Below are 18,701 nucleotides of genomic sequence, written 5' to 3' on the forward strand. Positions count from 1 at the left end.
GGCATGTTTTAGTCTCTTTTACCTTATCCACATGAAAGCACATTCAAGATTAAGGGAACAGTTTGGCCATGCATTACTCTGTTCTGCAGTAAGCCTTCATTTAACCATAACCATTTCATTATCAATTTATCTGTCACTTGTTTCCTCAGTTAATCATTTCGGCAATAAAAAGTGTGAAAATACAGAAAAACTATTTCTCACTTGCAAGGTGAAATCCTGTGTCTTGTTTTGTCTGACCCAAAACCTAAAACACAGAGTACTATCAGATAGGACAAATTAATAATGGTTAATGACTAATTGACTTCAAGAGCCACTGGTCAGACAAATCAAGCTATTTGCAACAACACCCTGAGATATTGTGTATTTTCTTTCACTGTTATTGACATTTTAAAATTAGGAATTGAACAAGAAAGTAAGATAGTAAGATGTTACTCCTCAAAACAGATCAAGATCTCAGATTAACAATTAATCTGAGCTCTTTAGGTAACGATATAATATTAATATTACATAAATATTAATATTAAAACTATGTCAGTTTTCAGTTCCTGTGCACTTAATCCATGTTATGATTTTTGTTTGTAGACACTTACACAACAAATTGTTTTGTCTAATGAAATGGGTAAATACCTTTGGGGAAGAAGTGACTTGCGATATGCGTTTCATTTCTTACTGTGCCCCCATGTATTTAATATTTTATTTATTTTAAACATTGGTATGGAAAATCTAACTATTTTTCTACATGGTTATAAATGGAAGTCATAATTTGATTCCTACTTTTATAAATACCATTGACGTATATTTATTGACTTGTATTTGCTCTGTCTAGAAGCATGAATAATCTTTGGTGACACTGACCTGTGCTATAAGCTGGATATTCTATGCATCTTGTGATAAACTCTATTGCTTGAAAACAAGCTCTATGCATTTGTACATACTTCATAATTGCCTTGTTAGGTAAATAAAAGGAGAACTAGAGAAGCAGTTGCACAGTTTGGTAAAACTTGACCTAATGTGTGTGATTGTTTTGGGTTAATGAGACAAAGTTGAGTGTTTATTTGAAAATAATTTGTTTTGGTTATTTTTTGTTTTGTACAGCATTCATAAATTAATTTTGTCAAATATAGATTCTATTGTTGCAAATCATTAAAATGTTAAACAAAGAATGTGCTAAGTGACGTATTATTTGAAGATGCCACCTCACTTACAGGTGGCATCTATATATATATATATATATATATATATATATATATATGCCCTCTAAACATTCACAACTTGATGTGGCCTTCTTTTGATTTAGGTTTAGATAGAAAACATGCAGGATCATATAAACTATCCATCATGGTCTCAGCTAAGAATGATTTGTTATTCTCCAGCACAAAAGCTTTATTGCATTATTGCACTGTCTATGAAAATCCATCAATTTTAGATACCGATAAATAAGAAGAAGCATTAAAAGTACTTTAAATAAATCTAGTTGGCAACACTGAACTACGTTGAATCAGACTTCACAATTATCAAATAAATTACCATTACTGTGATTTTTATAAAAATAATAATAAATATAATAAAATAATTTTCCCTGTTTTTCCATTAGTTTGCTTGAAATGGGTGAAACAGCGCCCCCTGGGACGAACTACTGTTAACGTTATCCTGTCTGTGTGGACAAAAATGGTAGTGCACCTTTATCAACGTCTGTTGCTGGTTGTGGAAACGCGTTAGCGTTAGTTAGCTAGCTTGTTTTCCGGTGTTGCTAACATTAGCTGGCTAATTAGCTAATAGCAGTGATGGGAAATTTTGTCAGCGACCAAAACAACAACAAGGCAACAAGTGTCCTGGGATTGTTGAGTTGTATGATTTCATCTCCACGAAGAAAAGAAATATCCGCTCAACATTTATCGATTCTGTGTGCAGAGGCCCGCAGGTTAGTTTTCTGTCTATGTGTTTTATTGTCGATGTTATGGATGATTGTGAAGCTCCTGTGCAGAAAACAGTGCAGGCTTTTTACAAATAATTAGAAATATATTATTTATATATTTGTATCTAGGCTATCAATTCAGCTGAGTTACTGATTTAAAGACATTGTGTTTGTGAAACCCTGTGTGCTAGTTGAGTCTAGATGTGTTCAACATGTGTCCCTAACATAAGGTTAGGTTTATTTGGTGTACTAATCCAAGGAGAGAATTACTTTATAAATGTAATTTAGCAATTATGCATTGTCTTTTAAATAAATAAAAAAAAACATTCAAAACACTAATTGAGTTTCATCAGTTAAGAATTTTACCCTTTACTCTTAGTCTTAGTAGCAAAACAAACCAATTTTAAAGGCAAAAAACAGGATAGGAAGGAAAGAATAAAATATTTAATAAGGTACAAATATACATCTGCAACATGTCTGTACTGTTTTTTGCAAAATGCAGTGATCGCCTTCCTTCTTCAAAATATGTTTTACCTGTATAGGGCTTTGCTCAAAAAAAGTTATGTAATTAGCATTAAAAACAGAATTACATTATTTGCAAATCCCATAAACCCATATTTTATTCAGTAGAACAGAAAACATATCAAAAGATGAACTGAGAAGTGAACGAAAGAAGTAAATACCATAAACCTCTCAAGCTAAACATCTCAAAGACAATCATCCAGATCTGTTCAAAGAATTCAAGGTGAGCGTTTTAGTTGTTAATTTAATATGGAGAAGATGTAGTTTTAATGTTCATATCTTGGAATTTTACTGTTGGTTTTAAATGAACTGTGACGCAGCTGCATGTGTGTTTGTGTATGTATGTATGTAGTGAATGTGGACATGGTTCAAACTGAACACGTCTCACCAGCACGCTTTCTCTCAGATTCACAGTGAGGTCCTGAAATACTAACGCAACTCCTTCTCTCAAACAAATTAAATAAGGTTTCTCTTCTCCTTTTGTTTTCATGCTTTTCTTTCTTATAAATAAAAGGAGAAAAACATGTATTGTTTTGCATTTCATGTTTATTTTATGCAGCAGCCACTTGCTCGATAACTGTTGGACTGAAAATATAAACAAGAAAAAATTAATCTAAAACATTTATTGTTGAAACTATGCAAAGATAATCACATCCATAAAGTAGTACACTTTTTGAGATTTTCTAGGGCAGTGGTTTGCTAGTTCTCATACAATTGTTTTAACTCACCTAGCTCTTTTAAAAGAATAAATGTAATTTATACCAGGGGTTTTCAAACCCTGATCCTTAAGCTTCTGACTGACTTAACATACCTGATCCCGGTAATCAGCAGTGGGTAGGGCAAGGATAGTAGGGAAACAAGCAGAGTTTTGTTTCTCAAGATCAAGGTTTTGGAACCCCTCAAATACACACATCTTAAAAGATGAGGAAATGTTGTGTTGATATATGCCTTCAGTCCATTTGTGTAGATTACTGTGCTGCCATGTATATCAATATATCTAAATATAATCCTTAGCTGTTATAAAATAAACAAATACAAAATTACTGCATTACAAGTGGATATTTTTTATGTCAAATAGGACTACAGCTTACTGTTTAAGACCAATTTATGCCAGATGCACTGAAGCTCATTTTGTAAAGAAAATTAAATTATTGATCATACAATCATATGGCAACCCTCTGCTGGTATTTACATTACACAATTATAACAGACCCAGAGTTCTCTGCTGCTGCATTTGCTACAAGTTTTTCAGTGTCCACAAGACCAGACTGGGCCCGATCATTGCTGAAGAAGAGTGGGTTGTCAAAAGCAGTAAACTTTTCAGGGATAGGTAGGCGTCGGCCAGACCTCTTGAAGAGAATGAAGATGATGATTCCCGCAATCACAATTGCAATAATGACCAGCACAGCTACCAAAACTGTGTGGATGCGGACTTGAATTTCGGCCTTAGGTTTCTCTGTACAGATTCAACACATAGGTGATGATTAATTGAAAGAACTGAGTTATAATTATGAGTCAAATGAAATTGAGAAAGATATGTTACTTACCAGTTGTTGGTGATTTGATGGGTAGTACTAGAAATAAGACAAAAATGGTCAAGTTACCTTTTCAAAAGCTATTTTGGCACATATCATAGCTGTTGGTCCTAATAAATATGATAGTCTCACCCTTGGGTGTTTTGCAGATATATGCACTGTCTTGCCACCGATGACCTGTCTTCCAAGTCCCATCTGAAACTCGAATCGCTCCATAATCACTGCTATAACGTTGATCTGCGTCCCAGTTATTGTAGCCCATGACTGTTTTATCCAACCATTGCCACAAGCCTAGGAAAAAGACAAATTCACAATTTTATTTCTCTGCATGATTATTTTTTTATTTTTTATTTTTTTGGTACCAGATTAACAATTAATTCAATTTTTCACTCAGTGTTGTTTCCTGCTATTGCAGCTCCAGAGTTGGAGGTAATGGATAACAATAAATAACAGGGGGTGTAAAGAGTCTCCAAAAAATGGTAGAAAAAAACCTAGCTAACTTAGACGGTAGGACCAGTTACATGACAAGGTTGGAAGACAAAAAAAGTTGAGGTAATTTCTAGTATTCACAAAATATACAGCTTTGCCCTAACTTTAAACATGTTTATTTAAATATTCGGAAACGTCAATACATTGTTGTGAATGTTTGTATTGTAGTTTTGGTTTCAGTTTCAGAATTGTTACAAAATGGTGTTGCAAACATAAATTAGATTGATGAAAGCAATGTTGTGGTCAGAAAACCAGAACAAGCTCCTGTTAAATACTAAAACATGCTGTTGGACCTCTAAGTCTTAACTAGTCCTTCTTTTTAAGGGCCCTATAACTAATATCAGGTGGCCTTTTGAGAACCAAAACATACTCAGGACCAAATATCTTTTGCCCCTGTAAGACAACACCGCCCCTCTTATAAAAGTACATAATGTTGCTCCTTGACCCCTCCTGTCCTCTTTCTGAGGGTCTGACGGCTGCAACATAGGTTTTCATGACTTGTTCATTTAAAATAGTACCCTGTGCTTGGCTGTTTTCATAAGTTTTGCAAGGTGGCTCGCAGGCAAAAACAAATCTGACAGCCATTACTTGTTATCCCATTTTTACTTAATTTTATAGAAAATGTCTAAAATATTAGTAATTGTAACTTTAAAATGGTTTCTGATTTAAAAAGATTATTTCCCTTTTTAACGTGTAGCTGAACATTTTTTTTAAGAAAGTCAGTGTTCGGTGTGACAATACCTTTGTGCGTTTTATACAAGCCGATCCAGAAAAAGGAATGACTGTCTTGATATGTTTTCAAATTGATTTCAATGAAACTTTGCTCAGAGGGATCTTCAATACTGACAAGAGTTGCACCTTCACAAACAAACAGATAACAATAGGCCTTTTATTAACACATCGTGATTAATTAAACACAGCTGAAACATTCAAAACAACCATCCACAGATCCTTACCATGTTGCACACAGCTAGTAGATGCATGTGGCCATGTAATCCTATCTGTAAGAAAAAGATAACAGTTTCCCTTAAATGGTAGCCACGTCTGCCGTCTGTATCTTGGTGTATCTGGGTCGTCAGGACAAATTCCTGGGTAATTGCTTGATTCTGTTGGTGCAACCTCTGTGAATGAAAGTGAACAATGTTTTCACACACATTTTCAGATCCAGTGTACTGAAGTGTAATTTGGGATAATATTAAAATAGTCATACAAATAGGGAACAACATGGTGTTTTTCGATCTAATAAAATGTAGGACGCACCTAAATGTATTAATTGACATGAGCCTTACCTGTAGACTTCATGCAAACAATTGTTTTGTTCTCCCTGCAGTTAGCCGTCTTCCACTTTCCATCCACATCCACATATACACAAGGTTGTGTACCTGGTTCCAATGTACCCCAATTAGTTTTTCTTAAAGGCCAGCCATCAGTATATCTGAAATATCCACCAGTCTGGAAGCAAAAATGTATCAAACTGGATTTAGCATCAGTTATACACCATTGTATACATCATTGTTTCCAAGAACTTTGTAATAATTTACTAATACTTTATATACTCTTTACTTTATAAAAGTTGTCAAAGCTGTTTAAGTTTCTTTGTGTCCAGTACCTGATTTTTGTTCAGTCCAATCCAAAGAGGGGTTTGACGTTTCAAAGCAATCAGTTCAAGATACAATTGTGACCACTCATTTCGAATGCTAGCCAAGTTGGCACCATTATTTTCACAGTGTTTTCTTGCTGCGTCCCAGTTCATTTGTAGAGTAAAAGCCTTGATAGAGTCATTAAATATTGTGACATAATCAGAAGCAATTGTTGGTTTAGGGGATTCCGGGGCAGATGGCCCTGTTTAAGAAAGAAAGAAATTTTAAAAATTTAGTTTTTATGTTGAGCTTAAGGTGAGGGGCCCATTTGTATAAATGCTACTATTCTTTTCTAATGGCCTGTAAAAAAAATTACACTATCAAGTTTCCCAGTTTTCAAAGATAAAACACAGTGCAGTACTTGCTCTCATGCATGTTTATAGTAAATGCTTACGTTACAAAGACGTGGAAGTCACATGACTTCACTTGAGATTTCAGACTTGCTGAAAATGAAATGCTCCACTTTGACTTTGTCTTGACTAAAGAAAAACATTAATTTATTTATAAAGAAAATATGTTGTGTGCACTCAGGTGATCTCCTATTAACTAATTATGTGATGAATGCAACCAACTAGCTACAACAGTGGTGATTTAGGTTAGTTAATTTAAAGATGGTGTATTTTTTTGTAAAGTTTTGTCATAAAAGCCAAATTAGATCAACCATGATTCAATGTTGTTTGAAAATGGAAGGTAGAAAACATCTAGAAGGGTATAAATACAGTTTATAAGCACTGCAATGAAATCATTACTTCAGTCCTGGCTTACATACAAACATTAGAATATAGATGCTATTGGGAGCATGACACTACTAAATTAAGAAAGTTTTTATGCTGACACTTTCTGTTTTTAACTAATACAGATCTACAATACTATACTAATCACTGTCTACAAAATCATTCTAGCCTGCAAATATCTCACCAAGATTTTGAAGACAGATATACCCATTGGTGTCATTGCATGACTTTGCTATCCATTTCCCAATGCCAATTTTAGGCTCAGTATTCATCACAGCACACCCCTTCTCCTGAAAAACAGAAAAAGAATATACTATTATACTAATTTTATTTTTAACATTACACAGCTGAATGACGTTGAATAGCACATTAACATTACCTCTTCATATAATGACTCAAAGATGGAGTGGTGCAGCTACAATGAATAAGCAGGATGTCAGAAGTTGAGATGAATGCTTAAGCAAAAACTTCACAATGAAGATGTAAGTTTTTATGTGCTGGAGGCAAAATCCCAAATAATCATAGAAGAGTAATGTTTACTGCTAAAAAAAAAGAAATAGGGAACACTTAATATTTAAGTGCCACCAGGTTGAGCGTATGGAGGTGTAAGACTGGGACCACAGAAGAGATTTGAATCCCAGCCGCCCTTGTGGCAACTTTACCACTACACAGTCTTGCAGCTGTTTCAGTTTGAGAAGAGAGTACAGTCATTCTATGTTATATTTCACAACCATATGTGCACTTGCAAGAATGTTTACTGTGTCTCCCAGCACAGTCTAAAGATACCAGGAAGACCGGCTGTTACGCCAACAAAGCTGCAAAGGGCTATAAAAACAACATGGCGGGTCAGTGATGTCTGATTTGCCTGTTCCCTTAATTTGTTTTAAGCATTGTGTTTTTACCCCAGGGTAATACACAGTGTAACTTCAAATTACAGTCAAATGATGAAAAAGGTTTTACCTCATCTTCATAAATGCTGTGTAAATGGTGGTGATACTGAAAGGAAAAATCATAATAAAAAATATTATTATTAATACTACTACTACTACTACTACTACTAATAATAATAATAATAATAATAATAATACAGTGAAGTTTGAACTTGTTACCCTAAAATGATCATGTATCACAACATCGCGGCGCTGCAAGGGTGGAAAAACAGTGTCACATTTTTTACACTAAATTATTTTTTAATTAAAAAGAAATTATTCAGGAGTGCATCAAAACTATTTTAGAAGTACAGCATATAACTCGTGCACAAACATGAGACTGGTTTAAAGACACTACAATATATCCACTTACGTCGGAACCCCAGTTGTTGTATCGGTTTGGTCGCCCATCTGTCCAGTAAAATTGGTAACCACGTATGTTATGCAAACCAATCCACAGGTCTGTAGTAGGTGCCTTTGCCATTTCCATAGACAGAAATACTAAAAATGTATTGTGATTAAAAAAACATAACACATTATTTAGTTAGCGTTTACGTGTTTCAAGTGTCATTTTTTGCTTCTGGATCTGCCTCTCTGTCTGTTTGAATGTTTTAGTGTGTGGATCAACAAAAGAAACACTTACTATTATTGATTATTATTGATATAATATCAATACCACATAAACCAGGGGTTTGGCAGTCTTTACTATTATTTCACTTTACATGCAAGTATCAATTTATGTACTGACAGCTGCCATAATAATAAATCACCATTAATGAGTTATTTTGAGTTTGTTTTAACAGCTGTAAATCTGTGTACAGCTGCAATCAGTTTGCTGCATAATTAGTAATTAGAGCACACTGTCAAGTCTGAAACTCTAATGAAGCACAGCTCCTATCCCAATATGGACAGAAATGTAATAATATTTTGGTTTGACACCCACAGTGACTTGCTTAAGTCAAAGAAGTCAGACTTCTCCAGCTCCTCTATGATAAAGAAAGGTATAGGAAGTCACTCCTACCAACAGCCATCATCCTTAACAATGACTTTATTCAGACAGTGGGGGAGAAAGACAAGAAAGGCTGGTTGGAAAGACAAAAAATATCATACTAAGATTACTAAGATTACTCCTGATTTGTTCTGCAGATTTGACAACTGTGTGCAACTTTAAAGTTCAATTTTATTTCTGTTCGGTTTCTGTTTAGATGTGCATTTTATTTTCCTTGTATTATTCCTATTATCTTCTAAATATGAGTGTATGGTTCTCTATATTACTGAAATCATTGGAAATTTTCTTTCTGTGATTAAAACAGTCTCTGTCTCCGTCTGACCGGCCAACTACTGTATATACAGTCATATCTAAATTTTCCCTGATTTGCAGTCTTCCCAAGTATATAGAGGTTTGAAATTTTCTCGCTTAAAAAAATGAAGACCATAAAACAAACCTTGCTCATGTCTTGAGAGAATTGAGGCCAGATTTCCTCCCTTTGCTTTGCACTGTGCCCTCGCCCTTTCCCATGTCTCCTTCGGACTTGTGATGATGCTGTAACACTATAGGGGAACAATGACTTTTGAAATTAACTTTGTGTATTAGATGAACCCTTTTTTAGTGTCAACAAATAATAGACTAAAAGCTGGTTTTATCACACCCATTTGATTCTTGGCACTGAAATGTACACTCCATTTTATTCCCACCCCTTCAAACAAATACAGTAATTAGAAAGAGTAAAGTGACCTCTCACCTTTGAGTTAAATTTTTTCCAAGTCAGTGGGCAGCTGCCTTTTGGAACCACTGTTGGTGCTACAGTAGTGTTGTCAGGTGGTGAGCCACTACGTTTGCAAATGAAATTGTGCTCATAGCCACAATTATAATCATGCCAAAACCCTAAAAAATCAATCCAAAATGTGAAATGTATTTCTGTATTTAAAATTAAAGATCCAATAAATTCCTTACTAAATTCATTATGTAAAAGCTTACCATTGAGGATTCTTTTAAGTTACTCACCCATGGAAGCAGTCATGACAGCACAGTTCTCATCATTGTTCAGAAAATTAGGTTGATTTTCATCCCATCTTTGAAATACAACTGGGGAACCATCCATCCACCTTGTTGGAGCACATTAAAATCAGTGCTTTGCACTTTGCGCACTATTTGCACACTCATGATTTTATTTGTATTATTTTTATTGTTTAGAAATGGTTGCACTACAAAATAGTTTGACAAATGAACTCAGTCCTGCATCAAGGTGAGTCAGCCAAATTTTGAGCATATGAAGAATTAAGCTGAGCAACCAGTTCCCTTTAACAGGAACTGAAAACTAGAGTGATTGACTTAAGTATGTCGGTTGGCTAGACTGTGAGGCGATTTTTATTATTCAATGAAAATAATACTAGTGTGTTGGCGTGATGCACAAATTACTCTGACATAACCAATGGTATTACGCCAACCTTGCATTATGCAGCTTTTAAATTTTCAGTAAACAGTATCAGCAATATGTGACATAATTTGTATATATTTTATTTTTAATGCAATTCAGGATTCGTTACTTAATTCATACTTACCCATATGTTGCATCAAGATCTACGGTCAGGCCAATCCAGTAAGACCCATATGATTGGGATATCTAAGCACACATAGAAGAATATGGTAAAATAGTACTTATACTTATATATGTTCTGAGATCCAGAAATGTTTTATAAATGTTTCAGATTACCTGTTTCCATAAGAAAATACTTTCAGCTTCACTGTTGATGGTTACTAAGTCACCATGCCTCTGTTGGCAGAAGTGACGAGCGTCCTCCATGGCCATAGACCTACTGCCAATATAATACTGAGTCCCATTCCACTCCAGCCACCCATCTGAGGTCCTGTTGTAGTCTGAAAGCATGTTAGAAATAGATAATATATGTTCGCCATCAAATTTAAGCCATGTGATAGTAAATCAAGTTTGAGCTGAAAGTACATTACTGATGTTTTCTGGCACATCCAACTTACAAGGTGTGACTGGGTCTGGGGCTGGATTTGGAGTCACTCCTGCAGACAGAAGATAATGAATTAATTCAAAACTGATGGCCCACCGTTGTAATGGCCCTAGCGCATATTATAGTATATGTGTTTCTCACTTTATGTCAGACCCTTCTTTATTCCATGACCACTCCTACCTCATTGAGAGATTGCTCTCAACTGCTTGGAGCCTATACAACCTGGTTGGCATCCAAGATGGTCTCTCTCTCTTTCTTTTGGTTTGGTTGGTTAGAAGTTTTTTGTTTAATTTGGTTGGTTAGCATCCCTCATGTTCATATACTGCCTGACTTGACATAGTTTATTTGGAGTTTTCATTAATAAATTACTTGTTTAATTCCATAGGAAAGGAATTAAGAGTCTGTCTATAACAAATATGGTAAGACAGCCTTCATTTGTGTGCCAGAATAAAGTCAGAATAAGATAATTTCTAAACTGTTGAGCTGGAAAAAAGCAAAGAAATGTCAGTAGAATACAAGTAGAGATTTAGAAATGTTTCCTTTTAATTGATAGAAAAGACAAAACTGATTAAATTGCTAATTTTACCAGCATGAATTTGGCAAATCCATCCACGGTATGTCTCACAGTGCACATCGTTCCAAGAGCCACTGCTATCGACTCTGCTTATTTGGAGTTCAGCACAAGATTCAACTTTATTTTTATTGTTTGGCTCGTCACTCTGCCAGTGTTGGAAATGCAACTGTAACAAATGCAAACAATAACAAAAAAAGTGATTTTATAGACAGTTTTATTTAGTCTAAAATATAAAATACTGTTAAAGTAGAAAACTATAGAAAACTGTAGAAAACTCACTGGGGATTTATCACTCCATACATAACCGGCAGCTGGGTCAGGGGCACTAAGTCCAATCCAAACTGTTTCGTATCTATAAAAGACAAACTATTTGAAAACCTGTTTTTAGATATTTAGAAAACGTTGTTATTTTCGAGGTCATACCTATGAGGATTGTATCTTAGTAACTGTTGATCGGCAGGACTGTGGATACTCAGCAGGTCTCCTCCAATGGCCATGCAGAAATCTCTGGCCTCAAACCAGGTCCTCTTTTTTTGAGAATTTCTTGAAAACACCTGGATTGCAGGACAAAGGGGTTTGTCATGGTTTGGTCCTCGCAATGCATGCCAAGCTCTGATGCTACTTGTCATTGTCCTTGGACAAGACACTAAACCCCCAAGTAGTAGCGCTTTGAGTCTCAGCTTTCCTCACCTATAAATCCCTATGAGATGAATGTTGTACAAAGTGTTGTAAAACAAAAATGTTTCAATATGTTGTTTAGACCTAATAGCAGAAACCAGATGATGAAGAAGAATATGTTATAATAAAACACAGGACTCACCATATACATTTTTTGGGAAGTTATTTACATTTTTGTATGAGTGAGGAAAAACGTGAAACCATTACAATCACTTATATTAATGCTGTTTGGAATTTTGGAATACAGATTGTCACAGAGTGTAAGTTAATACTTTAAACCTCGGAAAACCTCATTTTCAAAACTGTTGATTTATTTTTTTTTATTTTATTATATGTGGTTGTGATGATTTACCATAAAGCAGTAGTTTCTCGATACCAACTTAGTCCAGCCTTCTGCACACTTCGGAGGGTTAATAGTGGGTGGGGCTGAGGTTGGAGTTGCCCCGTCTGCGACGTGCTTGCAAATGTATTTCTCCTTATTGGTGCAGGGCAGCACATCCCAGAGGCCAGCATAAATTCCAGTCTTTATGGCAACACAGCCCTGTTGGCGGCCTTAAGTTGTTGAGAGAAAAATGTTGAAACGTGAGTAGTGAAGCCACTCTCCACAGCAGTTAACAGAAGGTGGTTTTGATTTCTCCATACCTGGCATCTCAGCATTCCAGTGAGTAAACCTGACTGAGTCTGTGTTGGTCCACACAAACTCATCAATTTTTTTCTGGTTTGAGAGACCAAGCCAGAAATATTTCTCTGATCTCATGCCCACCAAGCTGACAAGGAATGCATTATCCACCCTAGAAATATTTGCAAGACTAGGATCACAGATTTTCAAGTGTCGTACATTATAAAAAACTTATATTAATTTTCCACCAATATTTAAATTTCATAGTATTAATATTCATATAATATAAAATATAGCACATGCAGAACATGTGGAATAAAAATAAATAGTTTACCCAGTTGAAACATCAGCTAAGTAAGAACCTGAACTCTTGCAGGCATCTTTAGCATCATCAAAGGTTTTGGTTTCTCTCCCTATGAAGTAGCAGTATGAGCCATGTCTCCTCCAGCCCTGAATTGTTGGAAAACAAAACGACAGAAAGAGACTATGAGAGGATTTTTATAATTTCCAACAGTCAATTTCTAATTGAGGGGGGTTAGAAGGGTTAAAAGAGCAGAATATTTTTCATAATATACTGTATCTGCAGGGATAGATTTGTTAGTGAATGGACTGTAAGCAACACAGTCCACTTACTTTTACCTTCACACTAATGTAATATCAAAAACAGTTGGTGTTGGTTTAATCAGCAATTACAGAAATATTCTGTAACGTTGACTAATAGCTCATAATTAATGCTAGGCAAATTGAAGCAGAAACAATGTGAACTTTGTTGATAAAATCACCTGCATTAACGTTATATTTCAACAAAACTATATGTAATTGTATAAACTGTTTAAAACTAAAAAACAGTGCAACTAACTTGATAAATTTGGGTTGTAGTAGCACAGGGTTAGAGATGCTTAAACAAGTAATAATTTTTTTTGTTTGTTTTGGGAGTTAGTTTGCTCTGTGATAGTAGATGAGAATAAATAATATTAACATACTGTTTTGCAGCCTTCATCCTGCTCTACTTCTTCTCCAGTGGGTTTTAAGGCACTCATCTTCATACAAATAAATCCATGTTTTCCCTCACACGTATCATCAGCCCAGTTTCCATTCTGCAATAAATAATGTATATGAAATTTCAAACATTTCAGTCTTACAACAAATGTATATTATATTGCAGACACATACGCACTATAGAAAGTACAGTTGGAAGAAAAAGTAAGCGGTTTTGTGCATAAATTGTTCATGAAATGTGAGCTTATCTTCACCAAAGTCTCAAATTTCAACAAGCACAGTATTTCTGAGCTGATAAAAACATTTCTTTGCGTTGTACCTTGATATTACCATCACTTCTATGGAGAGTAGTCACTGTACCAAATTGTGTCAAACTATTAGAGATTACTCTGGAACTCTGGAAGCCTTTTTTTTAGCTACATGAAAATGGGCAATTCTGGATCTTAGGTCTTCTAATTATTTTTTCACAGATTAACTTTCACTGCACAGTGCTCACTTGCCCCCTCCTAGTGTTTTAAACAAAAACAAAAAGGGGACATATTTCCACGTTGCCCTGATGTGCCTAGTTTTAAACTTTTGTTAAACTTTATTTCACAATGGTTACAAAATGTCACAAAATAGTAGAAGCCCTGGTGTATGTTGTTTGACCTATACCATTGTCATTGCCTTTACCTCTCCCCTGATGAGAATACAGTCCTTTACGTCAGTGCCGACTCCTGGTTTGCCATACTCCCAGCTAGTAAAGCTGACAGTAGAGCTGTCACTCCAGTCAAACAGCCCCTCTGTCTTCTTGTCATTTAGTCCAATCCAAAGCTCATCAGTGGAAGCTACAAAAATGGACAAATTAATTTTATCTATACATGGACTGTTTGCTCATAACCTTTTATGTTACTATTAGACATCTGCACATTGTCACATATTCTAAAGGCTGTCTTTTGGAGCTCCCAAGTTTATCACTATTTGTGACAAAGCATAAATTCATCTCTTTGTGTAGAATGTGTTAATGTGTTACACTGTACAGGTCTGACTCCCTGGCATGTTGAAAATGTGTCTTTGTCGTGAAAAATGTATTGTCAAAAATGTGGGGTTCTTTTGATAGACCTAATAAAATGCCTGGGGTGCCTTGGTATCTAATTGGTTACAGCACGTATGTAGTGTCCCATGCTGCATGTCATACCCTCCTTTCCTGTGTGTCTCCTTACTAACAGTCAAGTAATAAACTCTGTTGAAGACTCACTAGAATAGATGTTAATGGCTAGTTAGCAGTTGGCAGTTTGTTTATGTGCAAAAAAGCCTGTAAAACTAAACACTGATTCACATCAATGTTGCAATGTATGTCAGTGTAAGGAACCTTTTGCACATAAATAATACAAGCATGTTTATGATTACACTCTGCTATAATCATTTTGGGATTAGTGTTACTAGGTTATAATCACTGCATGTTTAGTGGACAGGGACAGTACAGACTACTACAGAAAGACTTTAGGACTTTAAGGGAGGCTCTCTGGTTTAAGCCTTTATATTTTCTGACATACCATATCCAAGTTGAGAGATGATAAAGCTTTGGTCTTCCACATTGCGGATGCTGACAAGGTCCCCTCCTTCACTACGGCACTGTCTCTGAGCTTCGGACCATGTTTTCTGAGTACGATTAATGTGGAAGCAGTGGCCATTGTAAGGAATCCAGGGTCTTGAACAAAAGCTTGTCTCAACAGCTGATCATGAAAAGAACAAAATATTGTAGGTTTAAGTTGATTTACACTGTAGTTACGCAGTAGTTAAACAAAGTGTCTAGGATAGGGTAAGGCAGCTACTTAGCTTTACCTTGTGTAGGAGTTTCTTCTGCACCTTTACTGTAGCAGATGTAGCCTAGTTTCTTGCTGCATAGTGAGCTTTGCCAGGAGTACTGTACAGCAGGATCAAGAATTGCACAGTTGTATCCTGGATTAGGTAGTGGATGTCCTAAAACAAAACAATTGTTACACTTAAAGTATCAATACTGGTTTTGCAAAGAGCTCATACCAGTTCTCAGATTACACTTAAGTTATTGTTAAAGAGATTTTCACACAACTTGTTAACTTAATATTTGCCTTTATACTGAAACAGATTGGTTTTTACAATGTTAAATAACATAATAAAAAGAACATTTTAAACCATTGTAAAAACTTGGGAATAATAGAGATTTTTAAACAAAATTTGATATTTTGTAGGCTAAATGTATTGGGATGGCTATCTGAACACTTCCTTGTACTGTTACAAATATACAGTGAAATTCTTTTCTTGCACAAATTTGTTATAAGGAAATAATATAAATATACATTTTTAAGATGTCGGTATAGAAACACAAGCAAGAGAAGGAGAAACCTACCTGAATCCCATTTCATATAACGGTAGGGCCTCCCATTAGTCCACTTCCAGCCATGGTCTGGATCCACAATTAGCCCAGTCCAGAGCTTATTACCCCCATTTGCTAGTAGTGCTTTTCAGGTCATGGAGAACAAAAATCACAAAGAATAATTTCCCTATATCACTAGTCCCTGAACAGTATACATTTACACATATACACAGATTCAGATTTGTAAAACCATGCCTTTAAAAAACGAATATCATTAAAAAATCATTGTTATTGATAATAAAAAGTTATCTTATAAATACAAGACGGTATTTTGTGGAGCATATCAGAATGAGTAAAACAGTAGTGAGATTCTTTTTACTTCTCTTTGCGCTCTAGGATCTGCCTTTGTCCCTCTGTGTGTGTGTGTGTGTGTGTGTGTGTGTGTGTGTGTGTGTGTGTGTGTGTGTGTGTGTGCGCGCGCAATGCATTATCTGCTGGGAGCATCCAATCAGATACTAACATCTAGTAACTGTGTTCTTGAAGAGAATCTTGTTGAGAGAGAGACTGCTGTGTAACACCAACTAGCCAACTCTAACGCCTGAAAGCATTTCAGATACTGAAATGTTGCAAAGTGAAAGCCCTGCATTAAAAACTTACATATTATTGTAGAACAATATTATCTATTTTAGAATAAAGTATGTCACTACATTATAATTGCTGATGCATTCATTTATAAAGAACACTTGCAGCTGGTAAAGTCGGGGCTGATTTTAACCACCTTATGTACTGCAGCTGGTTAATTCACAATAATATGTTATCAATTAGTTGATTATATTTTGTGTGAAAGTTGTCAAATAATTGTATTAAAAAGTCCTATATGCCTTACCTATGATGTAAGCCTGCTCATGAGGATCAGTAATACTGAGCAGGGAGGCACCCTGCTGTTTGCAGCTGACTTCAGCCTGGGACCAAGTCACAGCTGACTGTGTGTTGAGCTGGTAATATGTTCCTGTTATTGGGTGTTTATTCCATTCATCTCTGGCTGTTAAATGAAAATGCAAAATATAGACATGTTAATGTTTGCTACACAGTATAAGACTTTCTTCCTGTAACCTAAAGTTGTGCATTTAAATTTACAGTGGTCACAGGTTCTGAATCAAACTGTCCTTGTAGGAACTGTGAAGACTAAGTGCAGCACCTGAAAGTCTCCATTACTCACTTAGGTAATTCAAGACCAGTACTCACAAGTAGTTGGGCAGTAGCCCCAGCGTTCGTTTTGAAATTTCGTTTCAACTGCACACCAAAGACGCTTTTCTGACGAATCAAATGTAGTGCAGTTTGAATACCACTGGTCTTTGTACAAGAAGGGAAACATGCAGGGCAGTCCAGCAGCATTTCCACCAGTGGTAAACAGCTCTAAAAGGCAATAATAGCAAAACCCTTTGTGCCTGTAGCCAACATTTTATAGGAAAACATGATGCCTTTTCTAAAATTTTTAATGACAATGTAATAATTAAAATTATGACTATTCAATATGACATATATTCAGCATTACCTTACCTCTGTATGTTCTTGTGCAAGCACCACTGGATGTCCCTGAAATTGTAAGATGGTTGTTGGGTCCTACTGTTTTTGAGAGAACCGCTGTGTTATCGGCAGTGAGCTCAATGTAAAGCTCTTGGCCTTTGAGAGCAAGCAGCGTTTCATTCTTGCATTCCCACTTTTGAAGTTCATTGGTTTCATCACAATCATATAGACTTATTTCGCTCCCCACACTTTTTCCTTGCACTCCTAGGCACTTATTCTTCTGTTGTACCAGAAGGCGGTCACCAGTTGTCCAAAGTATGTCATTACAGTGATTATCTTTTTTAACCAAACAAAAGCCAGTAGCTTTGTTAGTTAGTTGAAATGGTGACTCTGTAAGGAAAAGAATACTGTAAATACTGTCTCCAGCTTTAATCTGAATATTAAAAAAAAAAAATTAAGGTTAAAATGAAAAGTCGAAATACTGTACCATCTGAAGCCAAACAAAGTAATGTCTGAATGAGGAGCAGGAGAGTTGTACTAGTTATCTTCATTGTTAATATGAAAGCAGAATACTTTATCTATGCATATCTCAAAGAGGATCTAGGAGCCGTGTGAGCGATTGCTGAAAGTCAATCTAAATACTATGGTCACATCCTGTCTGGTCACACCGTCATGACTTTTTATTTGTCTTGTTTCCGATTTTTTTTTTTTTACTTTTCACTGCAGATGAACAAGGAGGAGCAAAATAATTATTTACTGGAACCTGCATCACGATGTTTTATTGTAATATCTATTGCATGTGAACAACATGCACATTAATATATGGATGTATGCTATTGCATAATAAACAGACAGCGTGGAAAACAGGAAGTGCTGGTATCATGCTGCAGTAAGTGACCTTTCAATTAACAGGCAGTTTACGCAGATACCACACATGAACTAAAGCAAAAGATCTCAGTTTATTTTTTCCCCATTGGTTGTAATTAAGGTATCCACCAGATATTGGATAGAGATATTAGATTTTAAACATCTACAAAAGTATTCCTGAAAATATTTCTGTATTCATAAATCTACAGCAAATTTTGTAGTGATATACATGTAGAGAAGCTGAGGGAAGTTGATGAGTTGAGTATGTTTCACACAGATGCAAAGGAAGATCGCACTTGGCCGTTGGAAATTCTTGGCAATTTAAGCCTCACTGAGGAAAGTATTGTGCAATAATC

General features: G+C 35.6%; 1 protein-coding gene across 2 annotated transcripts; it reads right to left on the bottom strand.

Annotated features, from left to right (window-relative positions):
• Positions 1 to 2,965: 2,965 nt before the first annotated feature.
• LOC113171523 (macrophage mannose receptor 1-like) lies at positions 2,966 to 18,132 on the bottom strand. Of its 2 annotated transcripts, XM_026373935.2 has the most exons (33): positions 17,966 to 18,132; positions 17,512 to 17,868; positions 17,197 to 17,367; positions 16,838 to 16,993; positions 15,985 to 16,095; positions 15,441 to 15,578; positions 15,152 to 15,331; positions 14,289 to 14,443; positions 13,601 to 13,714; positions 12,952 to 13,067; positions 12,641 to 12,789; positions 12,351 to 12,550; positions 11,744 to 11,874; positions 11,600 to 11,672; positions 11,333 to 11,486; positions 10,760 to 10,798; positions 10,479 to 10,642; positions 10,327 to 10,388; positions 9,770 to 9,870; positions 9,507 to 9,649; positions 9,210 to 9,315; positions 8,138 to 8,265; positions 7,945 to 7,977; positions 7,796 to 7,831; positions 7,215 to 7,250; positions 7,020 to 7,125; positions 6,071 to 6,303; positions 5,751 to 5,913; positions 5,418 to 5,582; positions 5,203 to 5,319; positions 4,105 to 4,263; positions 3,985 to 4,011; positions 2,966 to 3,893 (listed from the first exon to the last, which is right to left on the bottom strand). In XM_026373935.2, the coding sequence occupies exons 1-33, from the start codon at positions 18,027 to 18,029 to the stop codon at positions 3,631 to 3,633; spliced, it is 4,350 nt and encodes a 1,449-aa protein (XP_026229720.1). In that variant the 5' UTR covers positions 18,030 to 18,132; the 3' UTR covers positions 2,966 to 3,630. The 2 variants fall into 2 exon arrangements, with proteins under 2 accessions (XP_026229720.1, XP_026229722.1); XM_026373937.2 differs by lacking the exon at positions 7,215 to 7,250.
• Positions 18,133 to 18,701: the final 569 nt, after the last annotated feature.

The sequence above is a fragment of the Anabas testudineus genome, chromosome 17 (assembly GCF_900324465.2).
Source record: "Anabas testudineus chromosome 17, fAnaTes1.2, whole genome shotgun sequence".
NCBI classification, from domain to species: Eukaryota; Metazoa; Chordata; class Actinopteri; order Anabantiformes; family Anabantidae; genus Anabas; species Anabas testudineus.